This window comes from Olea europaea, chromosome 22, assembly GCF_002742605.1.
Source record: "Olea europaea var. sylvestris chromosome 22, O_europaea_v1, whole genome shotgun sequence".
NCBI lineage: Eukaryota > Viridiplantae > Streptophyta > Magnoliopsida > Lamiales > Oleaceae > Olea > Olea europaea.
The window spans coordinates 9,751,765-9,770,431 of NC_036258.1; the positions used below are offsets into that span (position 1 = coordinate 9,751,765).

At 35.4% G+C, this 18,667-nt stretch overlaps 1 protein-coding gene across 9 annotated transcripts; it reads left to right on the forward strand.

Moving 5' to 3' along the window:
* The first annotated feature begins 10,763 nt into the window (after positions 1–10,763).
* On the forward strand, positions 10,764–17,720 carry LOC111371663 (3-isopropylmalate dehydratase large subunit, chloroplastic-like). 9 transcript variants are annotated; one of them, XM_022993777.1, is made up of 8 exons: positions 10,771–11,027; positions 11,479–11,639; positions 12,977–13,069; positions 13,180–13,314; positions 13,416–13,583; positions 16,617–16,769; positions 16,862–16,930; positions 17,022–17,720. In XM_022993777.1, the coding sequence occupies exons 5-8, from the start codon at positions 13,515–13,517 to the stop codon at positions 17,157–17,159; spliced, it is 429 nt and encodes a 142-aa protein (XP_022849545.1). In that variant the 5' UTR covers positions 10,771–11,027; positions 11,479–11,639; positions 12,977–13,069; positions 13,180–13,314; positions 13,416–13,514; the 3' UTR covers positions 17,160–17,720. The 9 variants fall into 9 exon arrangements, 7 of the variants coding, with proteins under 7 accessions (XP_022849548.1, XP_022849547.1, XP_022849549.1 ...); XM_022993780.1 differs by having other exon boundaries at positions 10,767–11,027; positions 11,509–11,639; positions 13,180–13,583; XM_022993779.1 differs by having other exon boundaries at positions 10,767–10,998; positions 13,180–13,583.
* Positions 17,721–18,667: the final 947 nt, after the last annotated feature.

Consider the following 18,667-nt stretch of genomic DNA (forward strand, 5'->3'; position numbering starts at 1 on the left):
CTGAGGACCACTATAATCTTCTAAATGGTCGGATTGATTCTCTTACGACTACTGTTGATGGCCTTAGTGGAATGCTTCATCAAATTCAACATCAACAAGCTCGAATTCAAGCTCAGCAAGATGCCATTTTAGCACAGCAAGAAGAGATGCAGGCTTGGCAAAATGAGTTCTATGTGCAGTTCTTTGTCCACTTTCCTCCTCCAGCTCCTTAGGCCTATCTGACTTTTGTTATCGTTTTACTTAAAATTTTCACTTGGCTAAATATCTTTCCTATGTATTTTGAATGTTACCTTCTATTGTACTTACTTTGATTGCCTTCTTTATCTACTTTATATGTCGTTATTTTTGCTTATGCCAAAAGGAGGAAGTGATATTGGATGATTTTGCATATCGATAGGGGGAATATGAGTATAAAATTTAGGGGAAATATGAATATTATTATGCATATCGATAGGGGGAATTATGTCCAACTATATACTTCTCAATTCTTTTAAAATTGTTTTCATATTGCAAATCATCGTGTTTGTCATAATCAAAAAGGGGGAAATTGTTGACCTATAGTTGAGCTCTCATTTTGATTATCACAAACATGTCACATTTAATTTTAACAAATTTATTTGAGTATTGATAGTCAACATGCAAACCAAACTTTGAAGAGGCAAAGCGACGATCAAAGAATAATCAACATCGTAGAAAAGTCTAAGTACGGCATGCACGTCAAGATAGAGTCATATTGAAAATAGTAGACTTAGAACTCTTAATCTCATATGTAAAGATAATATGCTTCAATAGTTTGGCAATATATCATAAAAAGACTCAAGTGTCGACTTTATACGTAAATATTTATTATTTCACCAAAAACACTTTCAAAATATTTTTCCAAGATAACAAACTCAATCTTATTTCGTGAAATGATAAGTATCTTGAAAAATATCTTGAAAAGTTGTAAATAAATATTTCTCAAGGCACTACTTTTATCAAACGATTTATGCCATAGCGGACGTCCGGTAGAGAAACGGTAAATTTTTTTAACCATTCTAACTTCTGAAAAAACAAGGCTAGTTGACCATCCGGTATGATAGCGGACGTCCGGTAGACCTCGTTCGGTATGACAGATATTTTGGCGATTTCACTGCTATAAATACCTCTTCACTTTCTCATTCAAACTAACCTTTCCTTGAGCATTAAAGTGAAGCTTTTATTGATCTCAACTACTCTTTTAATTCTTTAGAAGATCAAATTAGTTACATCTTGAAAAAATTTTAGGTGATCCAAATTATAACAACTATTTTTCTATCTCAAATTTTTCAAAGTAACACTTGAACTATATTGATTGCAATCTATTGAAGTGTTAAGTCTACTTCTCTCTCAGTACTCAATTGTGATCATTCCATCAAGAGAGAAGTTTTTCACTTGTAATATCTCATTTTCGATTGAGGGTCGTGTTGAGGTCCCAGAAAGTTCAACATTGTAAAATGATCGGTTCTCCTTAGTTGTAAGTCACCGAAAGCTTTGTATAAGGTTGGATTGCACCATAAGTCAATCACATTTAGTGAAAAATGCCTTGTTCGTGACGGAGGGCTTGGTAAGGGGGGACGTAGATCGTGATTGGATCGAACCTCCATACTATATCGTTTGCTTGCTCTTTTTTTCGAAATTATTTTGCTTGCACTTTTTTTTATTTGTACATTAATTATATCACCATTTATTTTCGAAAAAGATTTAAATAACCAATTCACCCCCTTGTTGGTTAGCCGTTCTTGGGCTTTCATTTGTGTGTTTAACTTTATTTTATTTAGTGTATGTCATTTTTGAAAAATGAAAAACACAAAAACATTGAAAAATTGAAAAAGACAAAAATAGTTGATTGTGGAAATTGCTACAGCATTTGAACTTGGACGTTGTGATCATGTAGGAGCTAAAATTGATACAAAGTTGAGTTCAAGTATTATTTTGATACAGGATAAAGTTCATGAATAAATTTGATAAAAAGAATATAGTTCATGTACCATACACATAATTAACTTATCAAGTGTTTGTCACATTATTTACATGTAGAACTCCATTTGCAAGGTGGATTATTCCATTAATTTTGATTGAAGAAAGTTAACTCATGATATTTGATACCAAACCAAATTTTATGTATAGTTTTGATACGTTCATGTACAGTTTGCGCATTTAGCTCTAAAAGTGCTAAGTGTTCTTTGAAAATTAATTCCGACTTAGAAAATTAATTCATAATAATATAACACCTACTTATAGAATTTGTAGGTGAGAATCACACATTTAACATAACTAGCAGGAATAATAATTAGCTAGTAGAATTGCATTGTTAGTCCCTATATTGACATAGTAGCAAACGGATCCTCAGTATATTAATATTGGAATTTAAACTCCCAATTTGTCATTTTATTGCACTGTGGCCCTCAATGAATGGAACCATCTAAACGTAAGTCTTCCATGTGACTGTGTGAGAGGCAAAATGTCATAACTCAATTCAAATAGAAAACAAAAAAGAAACATCACGAAAAAAAAAATAATAATTAGGATAGTAGAAAAAGAAGCCCCCAAAAGCCATAGAAGTGTTCGCTCCCATTTTTACGCATCATGTCACTGTTGACTATCCATTGCCACAATCGGTGGCTTGGGTTTAGATTCTAGAAAAAGAACAACCCAAAAAGAAAGAAAAAAGAAAAAAAATTACAAACTTGCACACTTTCATAAAATGGTAAATTTCAACATTCCTTATAAGCATCTATTTAAAGGCCCACCAAATCGTAAGCCAAAAATTATTTTTCTCTCTTAACAAGGAAATGAAAAAAACTAACAAATGATCTTTCTTTTCTTTAAAATCTTTATACATATTGCCTATGTAATTATGTGAATGTATCAATAATCACATATAAACACATATATTAAGGATAAATATATATGTACAGAGGGGGTTAACAACCATCTCACAATGTATGACAGGCCCCACGTAAATTTAAAAACGACAGTTCGTGGTCCCTACTCTTGTTGTGAGTAATAGGTAAATAAATTCAGTACATGTAGCATTGTCCATTTATTAATCCCATTTTTCATTATGATGTCTTTCCATCCATTGAGGACTATGATGCAATCAGAACGAGAGGGTTGTGATGCATACTAAAAAAAAAAAAAATAGGGTACCATTTTGCTATTTTCAATATATTGGAGACTGATTTTGCAATTTTCCTTAATCAGCTTTTTAGCCAAATTAATCATAAACAGACTAATAGGCTAGCCATCGCACGACACTAATCTCCACCTCATGCCCCCATTTCCTCATTTTATCTAGACTGGATTCTACCAATCTGATGTGATCTAAGAGCCGAGCCAGAAGAAGGCAAGTACGAGATGAGACCCGTTGATAATTGAAGGTGGACCGATGACGCGATCGAGAGCAAAACAAGTGAAACAAGTGATGGGATTGCTCGTTCAAGAAACTATTGATGAAACCATGTTCGAGACTCAAAATGGGACAAGTTTCGTGCTCGGGTCGAAGGCCGAAACAAAATGGATCAATGCATTACAAGCAGCCGAAGAAGAGAGTGGGCAGTATAACCATGCAGTAGCACTGTGCGGCCGCATGACATGATACCGAGAATTCAATGGCCGAAATTTTATTACCATGCAGTAGCATAGTTCATTTCTGGGGCGATTTTCCTTTTTTCCGCGTTTTTCCTTATTTTACTAGAATTTCATTCTAAATCAAACTCCTACCATATTGGACGAATATTTTAGGAATTTTGTTATATTATTAGAATTATATTTCCTTTTGACTCCTATTCGAGGAATAGTATAAATAGGAGAATATCTTTTCATTGTAAAAACCTTTGAACTTTGACTATTGCTTAATATTATAGAGAGAGAATTATTCTTTCAATTTAATTGTTCTTCTTGAATAATCTTGGAACTTATCAAGATTCAATTTCTTGTGGCGTTCTTTCAATCGGATTGTGGGTTCTTTCAATTGTAATCAAGGGGTTTTAGGTTCTTCGCTAATCTAGGGTTTCTTGGTTCAATTCTTGGGGTTCAAGATCCAAAATCGGGTTAGTATTGGCGTTCTTGGGTTCTGCATCAATCTCGTTGTGGGTTTCGTAGTTTCCATTGTTACGGGGTTCGCATCAGTTGGTATCAGAGCTTTGGCTCCAATTTAATCAGGTTATATCCTTTGTTTTCTAATTTTTTTCTTCAATTCCTTGTGTTCTTGTGTCCAAAAGGTTTTTTTAATCTTTGATCCAAAAAATTTCATCAAAAATCTTCAAATTCCATTTTTGGGCTCAATTTTCACCCAAATCAGTTTTAGTTTTCTTTGTTGGTTTTGTTATTAATTTTCAGATTTAAAAAAAAATTACTGTTCATCTGTACAGAAAAAAAACTGTTAAATATTATTGATCCGTCAAATACCAACTTTTATTATTCATTATCGTTTTTAAATTACTTGGACACATTAAATCATTCCATTCCTTCAATTCGAGTCAAGCTTTAAAAGTTTTCTTTGAGTCATTTGTTACAATTATTGAGTCACATCCGGTTTGGAGAATTCTACACGAATTGATTGATTGGTTGAGTTCATTGATTGTTCCTAGAAGCAATTGTTGAAAGAATTGAGTAGTAAAAGGTAGAGAGGTGAGCTTAATAGAGGGTAAAATCTATTATGTGTGTTTTCGAGTGACTTTTGGTGAGGCAGTAAAATAAAATTTTAGTGTCAGGATGTTAGAAAGGGCATAATCAAACTCAAGCCGACAAGGTAATAATAGCAATGCAACGGAGGATTTAGTGCAAAGGTTTGAGAGGGCATTTGGAGATGTGAGAGATAGGTTGGAGAAGCAGGAGGCTTGGATGAATAGATTAGATACATCGGTGGCTAATCTTAGTTGGGGGCATCGAGTGGATGTATCCAATGCCAGAGGATTGGATAGATGGGAGCCTAGGAGGGAAAGGCGAGAGAAGTATGTATATGGGAGTGACATCGGTGAAGATGAATTTCGTGGTGTTGAGATGGGAAGGATGAGGAATAGAGGAGATAGGTTCGACAGGCGAGGTCGGAATGATCGCGGGAAGGAGTTGGATGGAAACTTGGGAAATATAAAAATGACAGTTCCTTCATCCAAAGGAAGGAGTGATCCCGAGGCATACCTGGAGTGGGAAAGGAAGGTTGAAATGATCTTCGAGTGTTATAACTACTCGGAGGAGAAAAAGGTGAAGTTAGCAATTTTGGAGTTCAGTAACTATGCAATTTCATGGTGGGATCAAGTGATTACTTCACAATGTAGGAGTGGGGGAAGACCAATCAGCACTTGGGAGGAATTGAAGTCATTGATGAGAAAGAGGTTTGTTCCTAGCCACTATTACCGAGAGATCCATCAAAAACTGCAAGGTCTATAACAAGGGTCGAAAAGTGTAGAGGACTATCATAAGGAGATGGAAATACTCATGATTAGGGCCAATGTAGTGGAGGATCGGGAGGCTACCATGGCACGATTCTTGAATGGGTTGAATAGGGAAATTGCCAATGTAGTGGAGTTGCAACATTATGTGGAGTTGGAAGACATGTTGCATGTGGTTATGAAGGTAGAGAGATAGCTGAAGAGGAGCGGGGTAGCTAGGCAGCCGTTAGGAACTTCGAGTGTTAATCCATCTTGGAAGCCAGGGTGGAACAACAACAATAAAGGTGATAAAGTTGTACCTAAAGGTAGGAATGAGTGGCAAAAAGGGAAAGAAGAAAGTTCTAGCAAAACAGCACCCAAAACAGATTCACAACTATCAAGAAATAGAGACATCAAGTGTTTCAGATGCTTGGGGTCAGGGCACATTGCTTCTCAATGCCCAAATAAACGGGTAATGGTTTTGTTGGATAATGGAGAAGTGGTGAGTGAAAGTGAAGGAGAGTTTGAGGACATGCCTGCATTGGAGGACATTGAAGAAGAAGAAAAATTGGAGTTTGCTGTTGGGGAATCGTTGGTATCAAGGAGAGCTCTTAACACTCAAGTCAAAGTGGATGATTTGGAACAGCAGCGAGAAAATATATTCCACACATGTTGTTACGTCAACGATAAGGTATGTAGTATGATTATTGATAGTGGGAGTTGCATGAATGTAGCTAGTACAACTTTAGTTGAGAAATTAGGACTAGCATTGTTAAGACACCCTAGACCTTATAAATTGCAATGGTTGAATGAAGGTGGGAAAGTTAGGGTGAATAAAAGAGTTTTAATTAATTTCTCAATTGGGAGTTATAGTGACAAAGTAGTATGTGATGTGGTGCCTATGCATGTGGGTCATATCTTGTTAGGAAGACCATAACAATATGATAGAAGGGTCACACGTGATGGTTATAGGAATCGTTATAGCTTTTTCAAGGATGGTAAGACTATTACTCTTGTGCCATTAACACCAACACAAGTGTATGGAGATCAAATCAAGCTGAAAAGTGAGGAGAGAATAAGAGAGTCAGGAAAAAGGAGAGGCAATAGTGAAATCATCACTAACAGAGAAAATAGTGAGGTGGCTAAGAGTGGAGAAAAGAAAGAGTCAGCTGGGCGGAGAGAAAAGCCAAAGGTCAACTTCTATGCAAAAGAGAGTGAGTTGAAAAAGGCTATGAGCGATAATAGGCAAATAATATTGTTAGTGTACAAGGAGTCCCTCCTCAATTTCGAGGATTCTAATACATCCCTCCCTAATTTGGTTAAGTCTTTATTGCAGGAGTTCGACGATGTGTTTCCTGAGGAGATGCCAAGTGGATTGCCACCAATTAGAGGCATCGAGCACCAAATTGACTTTGTACCCGGAGCTGTCATACCGAATCGACCAGCTTACCGAAGCAATCCTGAGGAGACGAAGGAGCTTCAAAAGCAAGTGGAGGAGTTGATGAGCAAAGGTTATGCCAGGGAGAGCATGAGTCCATGTGTTGTACCTATTTTGATGGTGCCTAAGAAGGATAGGACTTGGAGAATGTGCGTGGATTGCCGAGCTATTAACAATATCACGGTAAAGTATCGTCACCCAATACCTAGGCTAGATGATATGCTTAATGAGTTGCATGGTACTTGCATTTTTAGTAGAATTGATATTAAGAGTGGGTATCATCAAATTCGCATGCGGGAGGGTGATGAATGGAAAACGGCGTTTAAGACTAAGTATAGATTATATGAATGGTTAGTTATGCCGTTTGGACACACTAATGCACCGACCATTTTTATGCGTTTAGTGAACCATGTTTTGCGTGCTTTTATTGGGAAATTTGTTGTAGTTTATTTTGATGACATCTTAATCTATAGCAAAAACCTAGATGAGCATTTAGAATATTTAAATTATGTGCTTGTTGTGTTTCGAAAGGAACAACTATACGCTAATTTCAAAAAGTGCACATTTTGCATGGATAGAGTTGTTTTCATAGGATTTGTGGTTAGTGCTAATGGGGTGGAAGTCGATGAAGAAAAGATAAAAGCTATTAAAGAATGGCCAACACCTAAGACTATAACTGAAGTTAGGAGTTTTCATGGATTGGCTAGTTTTTATAGGAGGTTTGTAAGAGATTTTAGCACCATCACCACACCGTTGACTAAAATAGTAAAGAAGAGTGTAGGTTTTCATTGGGGAGAATCTCAAGAAATTGTATTTAACACAATTAAGGATAAGCTATGTAAAGCATCTATTTTGGCATTACCAAATTTTGATAAAACATTCGAGGTTGAGTGTGATGCATCAGGAATAGGTATAGGAGCAGTGTTAATGCAGGAAAGGAGACCTATTGCTTATTTTAGCAAAAAGTTAAGTGGGGCAGCATTGAATTATCCGACATATGACAAGGAGCTGTATTCACTTGTTCGAGCATTGGAGACTTGGCAGCACTACTTATGGCTAAAGGAATTCGTGATACACACCGATCATGAATCTTTAAAGCATTTGCGAGGTGAAGGTAAGTTGAACAAAAGACATGCGAGATGGGTAGAGTTTATCGAGACATTTCTCTACGTCATCAAGTACAAACAAGGTAACGAAAATATAGTTGTTGATGCGTTGTCTCGAAGGTACGTGCTTTTAAATTCATTAAGTACTAAATTACTGGGTTTCGAGCATATTAAGGGCATGTATGAATCTGATTGTGATTTTTCTAATATTTATGCTTCATGTGACAAAGGTGCATTTGATAAATTCTATAGGCATGAAGGATATTTGTTTAGAGAAGATAAGTTGTGCATTCCTAATTGTTCTTTGCGTGAATTATTGGTAAGGGAAGCACATGGGGATGGTTTAATGGGACACTTCGGGGTTCAAAATACTTTAGACATGTTAGGGGAACATTTTTATTGGCCTAAAATGCGACATGACATAGAACAAATATGTGGAAAGTGCATAACTTGTAAAAAGGCTAAGTCTAAGGTTCAACCCCATGGTTTGTATACTCTTTTGCCTATACCTAGTGAACCTTGGGTAGACATATCTATGGACTTTGTGTTAGGTTTGCCTAGGACAAAAAGGGGTCGGGATTCAATATTTGTAGTGGTCGATAGGTTTAGTAAGATGGCACACTTCATACCATGTCATAAAACTGACGATGCTACTAATATTGCAGACTTATTCTTTAGGGAAATAGTACGTTTACATGGAGTACCTAAAAGTATATTGTCTGATAGGGACGTGAAGTTTTTGAGTCATTTTTGGCGTGTTCTGTGGAGTAAGTTAGGAACTAAGTTATTATTTTCTACAACTTGTCACCCACAAACAGATGGACAAACTGAGGTAGTTAATCGAACTACGACTCAACTACTTAGGACAGTGATCAATAAAAATCTAAAATCATGGGAAAAGTGTTTACCGTTTATAGAGTTTGCATATAATCGAGCCACACATTCTACTACTTCGTTTTCTCCTTTTGAAATTGTTTATGGTTTTAATCCACTAACACCTATGGATTTAATGCCTTTGCCTGTGCATGAACGAGGTAGCTTGGATGGGAAACGAAAAGCCGAGATGGTGAAAACACTTCATTAAAAGGTCAGGATGCAGATTGGAGAGAAAGGAAAGTTGATTGCATCAAAAGCAAATAAAGGAAGAAGACGCGTTACATTTGAGCTTGGAGATTGGGTCTGGGTACATTTCAGAAAAGAGCGTTTTCTAGAACAGAGGAAGCCAAAATTGCAACCACGAGGCAATGGACCATTTCAAATCATCGAGAGGATCAATGACAATGCCTACAAAGTGGATTTACCTGGTGAGTATAATGTTTCAGCTACTTTTAATGTATCTGATCTCTCTCTATTTGATGCAGGTTCAGATTCGAGGATGAATCCTTTTGAAGAGGAAATGGATGATGTGATCCAAGAGCCGAGTCAGAAGAAGGCAAGTACGAGACGAGACCAGTTGATAATCAAGAGCAAAACAAGTGAAACAAGCGATAGGATTGCTCGTTCAAGAAACTATTGATGGAACCATATTCGGGACTCAAAATGGGACAAGTTTCGTGTTCGGATCGAAGGCCAAAACAAAATGGATCAATGCGTTACAAGCAGCCAAAGAAAAGAGTGTGCAGTATAACCATGCGGCAGCACTGTGCAGCCGTACGACATGATACCGAGAATTCTATGGCCGAAATTTTATTACCATGCGGCAGCATGGTTCATTTCTGGGGCGATTTTCCTTTTTTCCGCGTTTTTCCTTATTTTACTAGAATTTCATTCTAAATCAAACTCCTACCATATTGGACGAATATTTTAGGAATTTTGTTAGATTATTAGAATTATATTTCCTTTTGACTCCTATTCGAGGAATAGTATAAATAGGAAAATATCTTTTCATTGTAAAAACCTCTGAACTTTGACTATTGCTTAATATTATAGAGATAGAATTATTCTTTCAATTTAATTGTTCTTCTTGAACAATCTTGGAACTTTTCAAGATTCAACTTCTTGTGGCGTTCTATCAATCGGATTGTGGGTTCTTTCAATTGTAATCAAGGGGTTTTAGGTTCTTCGCTAATCTAGGGTTTTTTAGTTCAATTCTTGGGGTTCAAGATCCAAAACCGGGTTAGTATTGGCGTTCTTGGGTTCCGCATCAATCTCGTTGTGGGTTTCGTAGTTTCCATTGCTACAGGGTTCGCATCACAATCATTGTTCAAACACATTCGCTTAGTCCTTTATCTCACTTTTGTTGATTTTCTTTCTGAAGTGCTTGATGTTTCTCAATTGATTTTTATTTATTTATTTTTTTCCCGGCTACTTAGGGATGGGGGACCTAGTTTGGCCATTTTGGGATGGGTGTGTGTTATTAGTTTGAACTAATTTGGGGATGGCCGATTGTTGGGCTGAAATTGTATAAAGATTTACCAATTTAATTTTAATTGTAAGGATAAATATTATGGTCCCTTTTGGTACTCTTTTTTTTAAAATATATTTTTCTCTCTCTTATTTTTAACCACATATTCTTTATTAAAATAATATTACACGTAAATCAAAAATATTTCCTTATTTCTCAATTACACATTTTTCATTAATTTACTATCTAAAAATGCAATTTTACATAAAAATATCTCACAAACACCCTTTATATTTATGGACAGGTGCGGAGCCAGCACCCGGTGAGGGGGCGCGGCCGCACGTGCTGGCTCGGCCGAAATCTTCAGATCCATCAGGTAGCGCCAGTTGCAGATGCGCGGAGTCCAGTTTTTGTTTTTGATTTTTTTTTTTTTTTTTGCAGGGTTCAAATGTTGGGCCTCTTATAGTTAGCCCAATTGTTAAATGAAAATAACCCAATTTATCAAAGTCCAATTACCCAATAAAATTGAATCAAATGCCCAAATAACTCCCATTTCTCCCAAATCGTGGAACGGTGGAAGGCTGGAAGAAAACCCTTTTCCAATTTATTCAATTCTTCCTTCCCCGCTCGCCCCTACCAGCATGACGCTGCACACAAGTGACGAGACACAATGGTGCCGGAGACCACCGATTTCGCCCCTGCCCTGTAGGCTGCAGTGTGAGACACTTCTTCCTTCGCCAACGCCGGTTCGCCCTTGATTTCTAATTGTTTTTCTAACATGACTTTTAACTTCATTATGAAAATCTTACATCTTTTTGAGTTTTGGAGTAAAGATAGATATATTGTTGTGTTATCTGTTGATATACTAATTAACTATACAACAAGTCATAAAATATTGTATGATTAATAAATAGGGTGGATTAAAATTTAAAAGTACAAAATTTAATTAGAAATACGATTACTGCAACTTGACTTATCTTCAAAATTTACTTCTATTAATTATTATATTCCTCAAATATTGGACTGAGGGTGAGGGATATAATTACATAATTGAACAGTGCCAAAATATTATGTGAGTGCTTACATTTTTTAAATGAAAATTTTCACAAGGTATGAATAGTATGATTGCCTGTTTGTATGTACTGAGTGCTAACTGCTAAATTGACAAATTTAATTTAATTTTATTGTAATTTGTAGGTGCTAACTGCTCAACACCATGTTTAATAGTTTAAGGGTATCAATTTGGTGTGAAATTGGAACAAAATCGCGGAATTCTTTGTCCACTTGGTGAGCTAGTTCTCTGGTTCACTGGTTGGAGACTTGGAGCCAATATTAATGCTAAGGGATTCCTTCCTCAGGTCAGTGATTTAAGTTGATTAATTGATGTTAAATATGTTGTGATTTATTCATTTGGGAATTAAAAAATTGCGAATTGTGATTTATGAATTATGATAAGTAATTTACGTTTTATGAGTTATGATTATTGATTTAAGAATTTATGTTTACGAAATTATATTTGCATTCGTGATTTATGATAAGTAATTTATATTTTGATGAGGAATGATTATTGATTTGGAAATTTATGTTTACGAAATTGTGTTGTGAATTGTGATTTATGATATGTAATTTATGTTTTGTGAGTTATGATTATTGATTTGAGAATTTACATTTAGGAAATTAGTCAAAGTGATAAAATTTAATTGACAAGATGTTGGCCGCTCAATTCAACCCATGTGTACTTGATTTTTTTTTAATCAATTGTAATTGATCGTAATATTGGACTATTACGATCGTCGACGGTCGTCAGTCAACGATCAACGGTCAACCCGCCCTGGCTGGACTTGGATCTTAGATTCACCACTGTTTATGGAGTTACGCATTTATTATTTTATGGATTTGGTGTTTTGTCAATACAAGTTAGGTACCAAACCTCTTGTTTGTTACACAATCAGTTGTTGAATAAAATGTCCAGCTACCGACTAGTAAGCAAGAGCCGCTCGTGTTATGGCTCATTGCTTTTGATGGACTATATGGCAAGTTTTCACTTTTGAGGTTTACTGTCCTTGTCCCCTCTCTGGTTGGCATCACATTTTTTCTGCAATGCTAAAACATGAGTTCACAAGTCCAGAGCACTTAATGAACAAGATTTTCCCGATGTAAAATTAAATGAATTAGTTCTATATTTTCTTTCCCTCATTTTATGGTTTTTCTTCATAATATTGGGAGATTATTGATGCCCATTGAATAGCTAATAATTTACAATGCAGTGTTTAGTATGATTTTTAGGTTCCTGAAATATAAGCTCATAAATGTCATCTTATATTCTGGCTTGCCTTGTATCTCCCTAGTCCCTATCATCTCTAAATGATGCAATTCCTGGATTGTTTACTTGGTAGCACCAAAATAATTTCTTCTCTTTGTGCTAAAAAATACATGATCCTTATGATTTGCAAGTTAAAATGATTGTTACTCAGTCTGCAATATTCCCAATTGGCAAGCATTCTTGGCTTCAGAATTCTCTACCTTATTATTATTATTTTGGAGTTAATGAGATTATGGAATAAGAGATAGCACTAAGAACGCTAGATTCTGACTTCTCAGTTATTAGATGGGAGAGGCAATATATTACAAAGATGCCTCTCATTAGTCATTTTTATTGTATATAAATTTTATTATTGATTTTCTTAAGTTTCAGCCTCCTTATCAAAAATCCTAGATCCATCCTGGTAGAATCCAATTTATAATGGCTCCCTCGACCATCATTCCAAGCTCTTCACCTTTCATCAAGGTTTGAACGTCTCCATTTGTATCTGCATATAAATTCATTTATGTATTTATTGTGTAAAATGCTAAAAAAATTAATCTTTTTCTCCTATTTTTCATTTCATTTTCCTGCAGAAAGATGCGGGTTTCTCAACCTTCTCTTCATAGCCTTCATTTTATATACAGAGTTCCAAGAAAATGGTCTCCAGGAAAATTGCGTCTGTGATGGCACCACAACAATCTGAGCGCAAACCATCCACAACTGGTTCGGTGAGAACATATTTTGGGATAAAGTTTGTGATTTTTCTCCTGGTTTTCTGATGTATTGGATTTAATGGTGTGATTTTGGTAAATTTCGGATATTTTCCAAGTCAAAACCGGGTTGACCATGACTGAAAAGATACTAGCAAGGGCTTTAGAGAAAACCCAGTTGGTCGCTGGAGAGTGTGTGGGTGAAAGTTGATATTTTGATGCCCCATGATGCTTGTGGCCCTGGTGCCATTGGAATTTTCAAGAAAGATTTTGGAGAAAATGCAAAGGTATATGCTAAAGAACATTTTCTCTTGTTTGATATTTTAAAATCCTATGTGAAAATTTTCATATTTATAATGTGCGATAGGAGAGGAGATTTTGGTGTGATATACATTGTTGAAATTGAACATTGTTATATGGACCAGATATTATGTTGATATATGACTTGAAAAGACTTAGAAATTGAATTGAATCCGAATTGTGGATGTTGCAACTTTATTTTAGATGAGTTGGCATGACCCCCCAGGTTTCAGTGGAGTGAATGATGAGTTGAATGATAATATTTTGATAACAAATTGTAACGATTCTATGATCTCAGGTGTATTTTGGAGCTTGGATTTAGAAACAACTATTGCTGTAGAAACATAAAGTTGTAGGATGGATACACTCCTGCTGTGATACAATTCATTCTATTCAAAGATTTTAAGGTTTCCTAATTCCTAGAGCCAAACATTAAAATGATTCAACCGAAGCTGAGAATTCTTCCCTTGTTAGATTTTTAGCAATTGTGAAAATGATTTCGTAGTTGAACTTTAGAATATTGAACATATTAAGTAGAGGTAGTTTATGACTATGACTGTCAATATTGAAACATTGTCTTCTTGTCCCATGATAAACTTTCATTTAGTGGGTCAGCCATGCTATCTTCCTTATTTTGGACTAGAGGATCTCTTTCTGCAATGGGAAGTTGCTGATTCCGAATGTAGAATTTTTTGGAATTTTTTCCAATCAAAGGCACAGTAACATTTTCTTGTTTTGAGTTGGTCTCTCTTCCTTTTAGGCCTAGGTAGTCTCTATGACTCAATGGTTATCTGCACAAAGGAATGAGCAACTGAACTTCTGCTCTTCTTGATAACCTTGTGGGACTTGTGATTAGCATCTAAAAGTGCTTCAAGATATATCATTTACACGGCATTTTACATTCACTTTGTTTAAAAACGCTAATGTTAGTCTCTAATTTTAATTCTCTTGCCGTAAATTCAATTTCCATAAATACATGGTTAAAAATGCAATTAATTGAAATACGTATTTACATGCATGTCAGCATGAGTATTATACATTTGAAAGAGTATCTATTTGATGTATTTCACATGTATTTCCAATTTAGAACAAGTGGAGCAAGTGGAGGAAAATAATGTTGAAAAGTCAAAAATAGTGACTGTCTGAAGCAAGAAGTAGTCGTCGGTAAAATATTCATAACTTGAGCTGCAGACATTGGATCGAGGTGATTCAAGTTGAGTTTCAAAGATAATTAATATTTATACAACTTTCATGTTTTTGAAGAAATCAAATTCGTATCACAAGGAAGCCAAATTTACCGTCCAAAGTCCAGCTTGTTACCTGCCGGATACAGCTTTACCTGTGAAGCAGGACCCATTGTTTTTGTCATATCTGGAGTTATATAAATCCAATGAACCTTATATTTGAACCAATGGAAAGCTAACTCAAGTGACAATAATTAATCTGTTGATCATAAGTCCAAACTCGCTGTACAATGTATCTGAAACTTGGCATCAAGTTGCATGTTCTAGCTGTCTTGAAGCTGGACAGAAACAAGTTGCATTGCCTACTTGAATTTTGGATGTTCCTTTGCCTATAAAAGGAGACCTTGGCCACGATTTTGAGGGAATCCAATCCTCTCCATCATATTCTAGTTTCCTTCATTTTCTTTGTAACATTTTACTATGTATTTCTAAATATTTAGCTAGAGCTAAGGGTGAAACTTTGATGAATGTTTAGTATTGTCTTTGATCTTTCATTTTGTTTTTCAATGTTCATCTTCTTACTTGGTTGAAGTATATGTTCTACAAATGGTTTTGGTTTGTTAAAAACTTTGATTTATTGTTGACAATTTTAGCACAATAAATGCTTAGATAATCTCTACATTCAAACAACTTATTTTGACATATTCTCTCAAACAATTATCAAGATCTATCTTTTAGTATATTTGTGATTAATGTTTTATCTTCCATATGAGATCACTCCTTAGTTGATTTGCATATGAGTTAAATTAAAGATCAAGGGCAATTTTTACTCATTTATCCGAAGTGAATCCCCGACGCTTTAGTGTTCGTCTTCGTCGTATTTCCACCAACCGTTTATTACTCATAGAATAGTTTATTTCATTCCAATTCCCTGTGGTTCAACCTTGGACTTCTGAGATTTACTACTTGCAACAACTTGCACTTGGGTTTACAACCTTAAAGTTGTAGCAACTTGTGCTTTTTGCTTCATTTTCATTCTGAAATTTTCATTTATGAATCTTCGGTCTGCTTAGCCAAAAGAACCATCCTCTGTCTGGTCCCATGACGACTTCCATTGAGATTATGGGTTTAAGCTGAAAAGATCTCACATAATTGCTTTAGATGCGTGAAGCATTAATAATACTTCAAAAGCTAAGCTGTTCAAGTTAAGATCTCACATTATGGGTTTAAGCTGAAAAGATCTCACATAATTGCTTTAGATGCGTGAAGCATTAATAATACTTCAAAAGCTAAGCTGGTCAAGTTAAGATCTCACATTATGGGTTTAAGCTGAAAAGATCTCACATAATTGCTTTAGATGCGTGAAGCATTAATAATACTTTGAAAGTTAAGCTATTCAAGTAATCCTTTTCCACATATTACTAAAGGCAATTTTAAAAGTTTCTATTTTTTAATATTTTTCCCAAAATTGTGGGTTTGAGCCTGTTTGAAGGCTACATTCATGGTTCTGTCATAGTAACAAGCGGTAGAAGCCACTTTGTTTTCCTCTATCGCGTTCTTTATTTTGGCAATCTTAACTCATGCCATTTTGTTGCTATTTCCTTTTTACAAATATTTTTGAATGATAATGAAAGGAATTCTAAAACTTTTAAGCTATAAACAATCACAATAAACTATGTTTAAGTTTTTCTTTTACTTCTTCCTTCAAAAAGTAGTAAAAGATAAGGTTCCTAATTGAAGAGTTTAGTAGTTAGTTACTTTTTCTCTAGTCTGATGATAAATATAACTCACCCAATTTTCAAATTTACTTGTTGCTTCTCTCTTTCACTATCACAGGTCTGCCATCGCGAAAAGGTTGTTATCATACCGGATCATTATATCTTCACTACTGAAGAACGAGCAAATCGTAATGTGGATATCTTGACGGATTTCTGTGTTGAGCAAAATATTAAATATTTCTATGATATTAAAGATCTTGGGAATTTCAAGGTATGGCTACACCATCTATTTGATGCTAAAGGCTTCTTTCTTACATGGGTTTGTATGTAACACAGATTAAAACTTGATGTGCTGACATACAGGTGAATACATATTATAAAGGTGTATGCCATGTAGCTATTGCCCAAGAAGGACATTGCAGACCTGGAGAGGTACTTTGTGTTTACCAAAATTAGAGAACTCTGCTATCGTTCCCTCACTATTTTCCTAAATAATTCTTCGATTATTTATTTCTATCATTAGGTCTTGCTGGGTGCAGACTCACAAACATGTACTGCTGGAGCATTTGGTCAGTTTGCAACTGGAATTGGTAATATTGTTGCAAATTTTGGAGGGTTATCTTGCTTCCCTTACCCATCAAGTTCATCATTCTATACATGAAAGTCAGCTGCAATATCCACCAAAGGGTAATTAGCACAAAACGTCCATACCTTTAAGGTTTATTGCGGAAAATGCCCCACTTTTTTTTTTGACATTTTTGCCCTTATTTCCACCTTTCTTTGTGAAAAACATCCTTTCGTCCACTGACCATCACTTGCTCCATTAATTTAGTACAAAAATACAGTTTTATTTTCAAACATCAAGGGCAAAACAGTCTCAACCCATTTACACCCCTTCTTTCCGCCTTTAAATTGTTATTTCAAAACCAACACTAAGCAGCCAAATGAAAATAATGGATGAAATTATTATACTAAATAAAGAAAAAAAGGGTGAAGAACATTGTATTTATAAACTATGGCTACTATTAGATGGGTTATTGAAAAATTTAAAATAATAAATGAAGATATATATTGAATGGATTATCAATGAACTGGTGATGTTCATTTCCATTTTCATGCTTATTAAGGGTGTAACCAATGGGTAAATTGAGAAGAACAAGTGCAAATTTGTTGCAATGAAGTACCTATAAGATTTCGATGGTGAATGGTCCATTTGGCCCAATGATGCAGTTGAAACTGGTCCTAGCCAAGGTGGAGTTAACTTTGTGATAATAATTCCTACATCGTAATAATTTAGTCTAAAACATCCCTACTTTTAAAATATGTTTGCATAAAATGTCCCTATCTTTCTAAAGTATTTGTGAACAAGCTTTCAAGTTTTCAAAAATCTTTACAAAAGCTATCCCTATTTTATTCTCTTGCAACTTGTTTATACACAGCAATACAAACTCCATAAATATACCAATTCAATCACAGCATCTCAGAGACAAATTAGATAACAATTTAGCCACCAAGTAAGCAAAGTCTCAACACAAAATCAACCCACAAATATAATATAACATTCCAGAGGCAACTTTTCATTTCAACACTGATAAATATCCATTGTGCAACAAAGATATGTTTTGACTATGCTAAAATCTATCCAATAGTTCAGGGATATCAAATAGGTTGTTAACGTGCTACATTATATCAACTAACTTCATTGCACTACCTGTGCAATAAAAGAACAAAAACAAAAGCAAAAAGAAATGAGCAGGAGAACTTGGCAGGCAGATGAATGCTAATTGGGTGCTAGAGGTGGTGCCCCTTTGCAGCCTCTCCTGTTGTGTCATAGTTCACCACATTTAGTACAAGTGATTATCAACCCTGATATTTTTCGTTGACTAGCTAGCGTTCCTTCAAATGTCTGCGAAGTACTGACACTACTCTTCGACTTTCTGGACCTCTTGGGCTGACTTGAAGAAGTCATCTCATTTGCCTCTTTTCCTCTATTTTTCTTTGGCCTCTCAGCCCTTTTGTGTACACTGGTAGATCCAGAGGGTTGAGGCCTGGGGTAGGCCATGATTTCGGCCTTGTTATGGGAGAAATTGATGGTTTGTATGTCTTCATTAATGCATCTTTCTTGTACACGTCATCTACGAACTCCATCACATTAAGGCCTCTAGATAC

What these genes read in the sequence shown, in the direction of transcription:
- LOC111371663 (XM_022993780.1), top strand. Translation starts at nt 13,515, where the DNA reads ATGCCCCATGATGCTTGTGGCCCTGGTGCCATTGGAATTTTCAAGAAA. An exon ending in AAGATCTTGGGAATTTCAAG is followed by an intron (nt 16,770 to 16,861) that starts GTATGGCTACAC and finishes GCTGACATACAG; the next exon opens with GTGAATACATATTATAAAGG. An exon ending in GACATTGCAGACCTGGAGAG is followed by an intron (nt 16,931 to 17,021) that starts GTACTTTGTGTT and finishes TTCTATCATTAG; the next exon opens with GTCTTGCTGGGTGCAGACTC.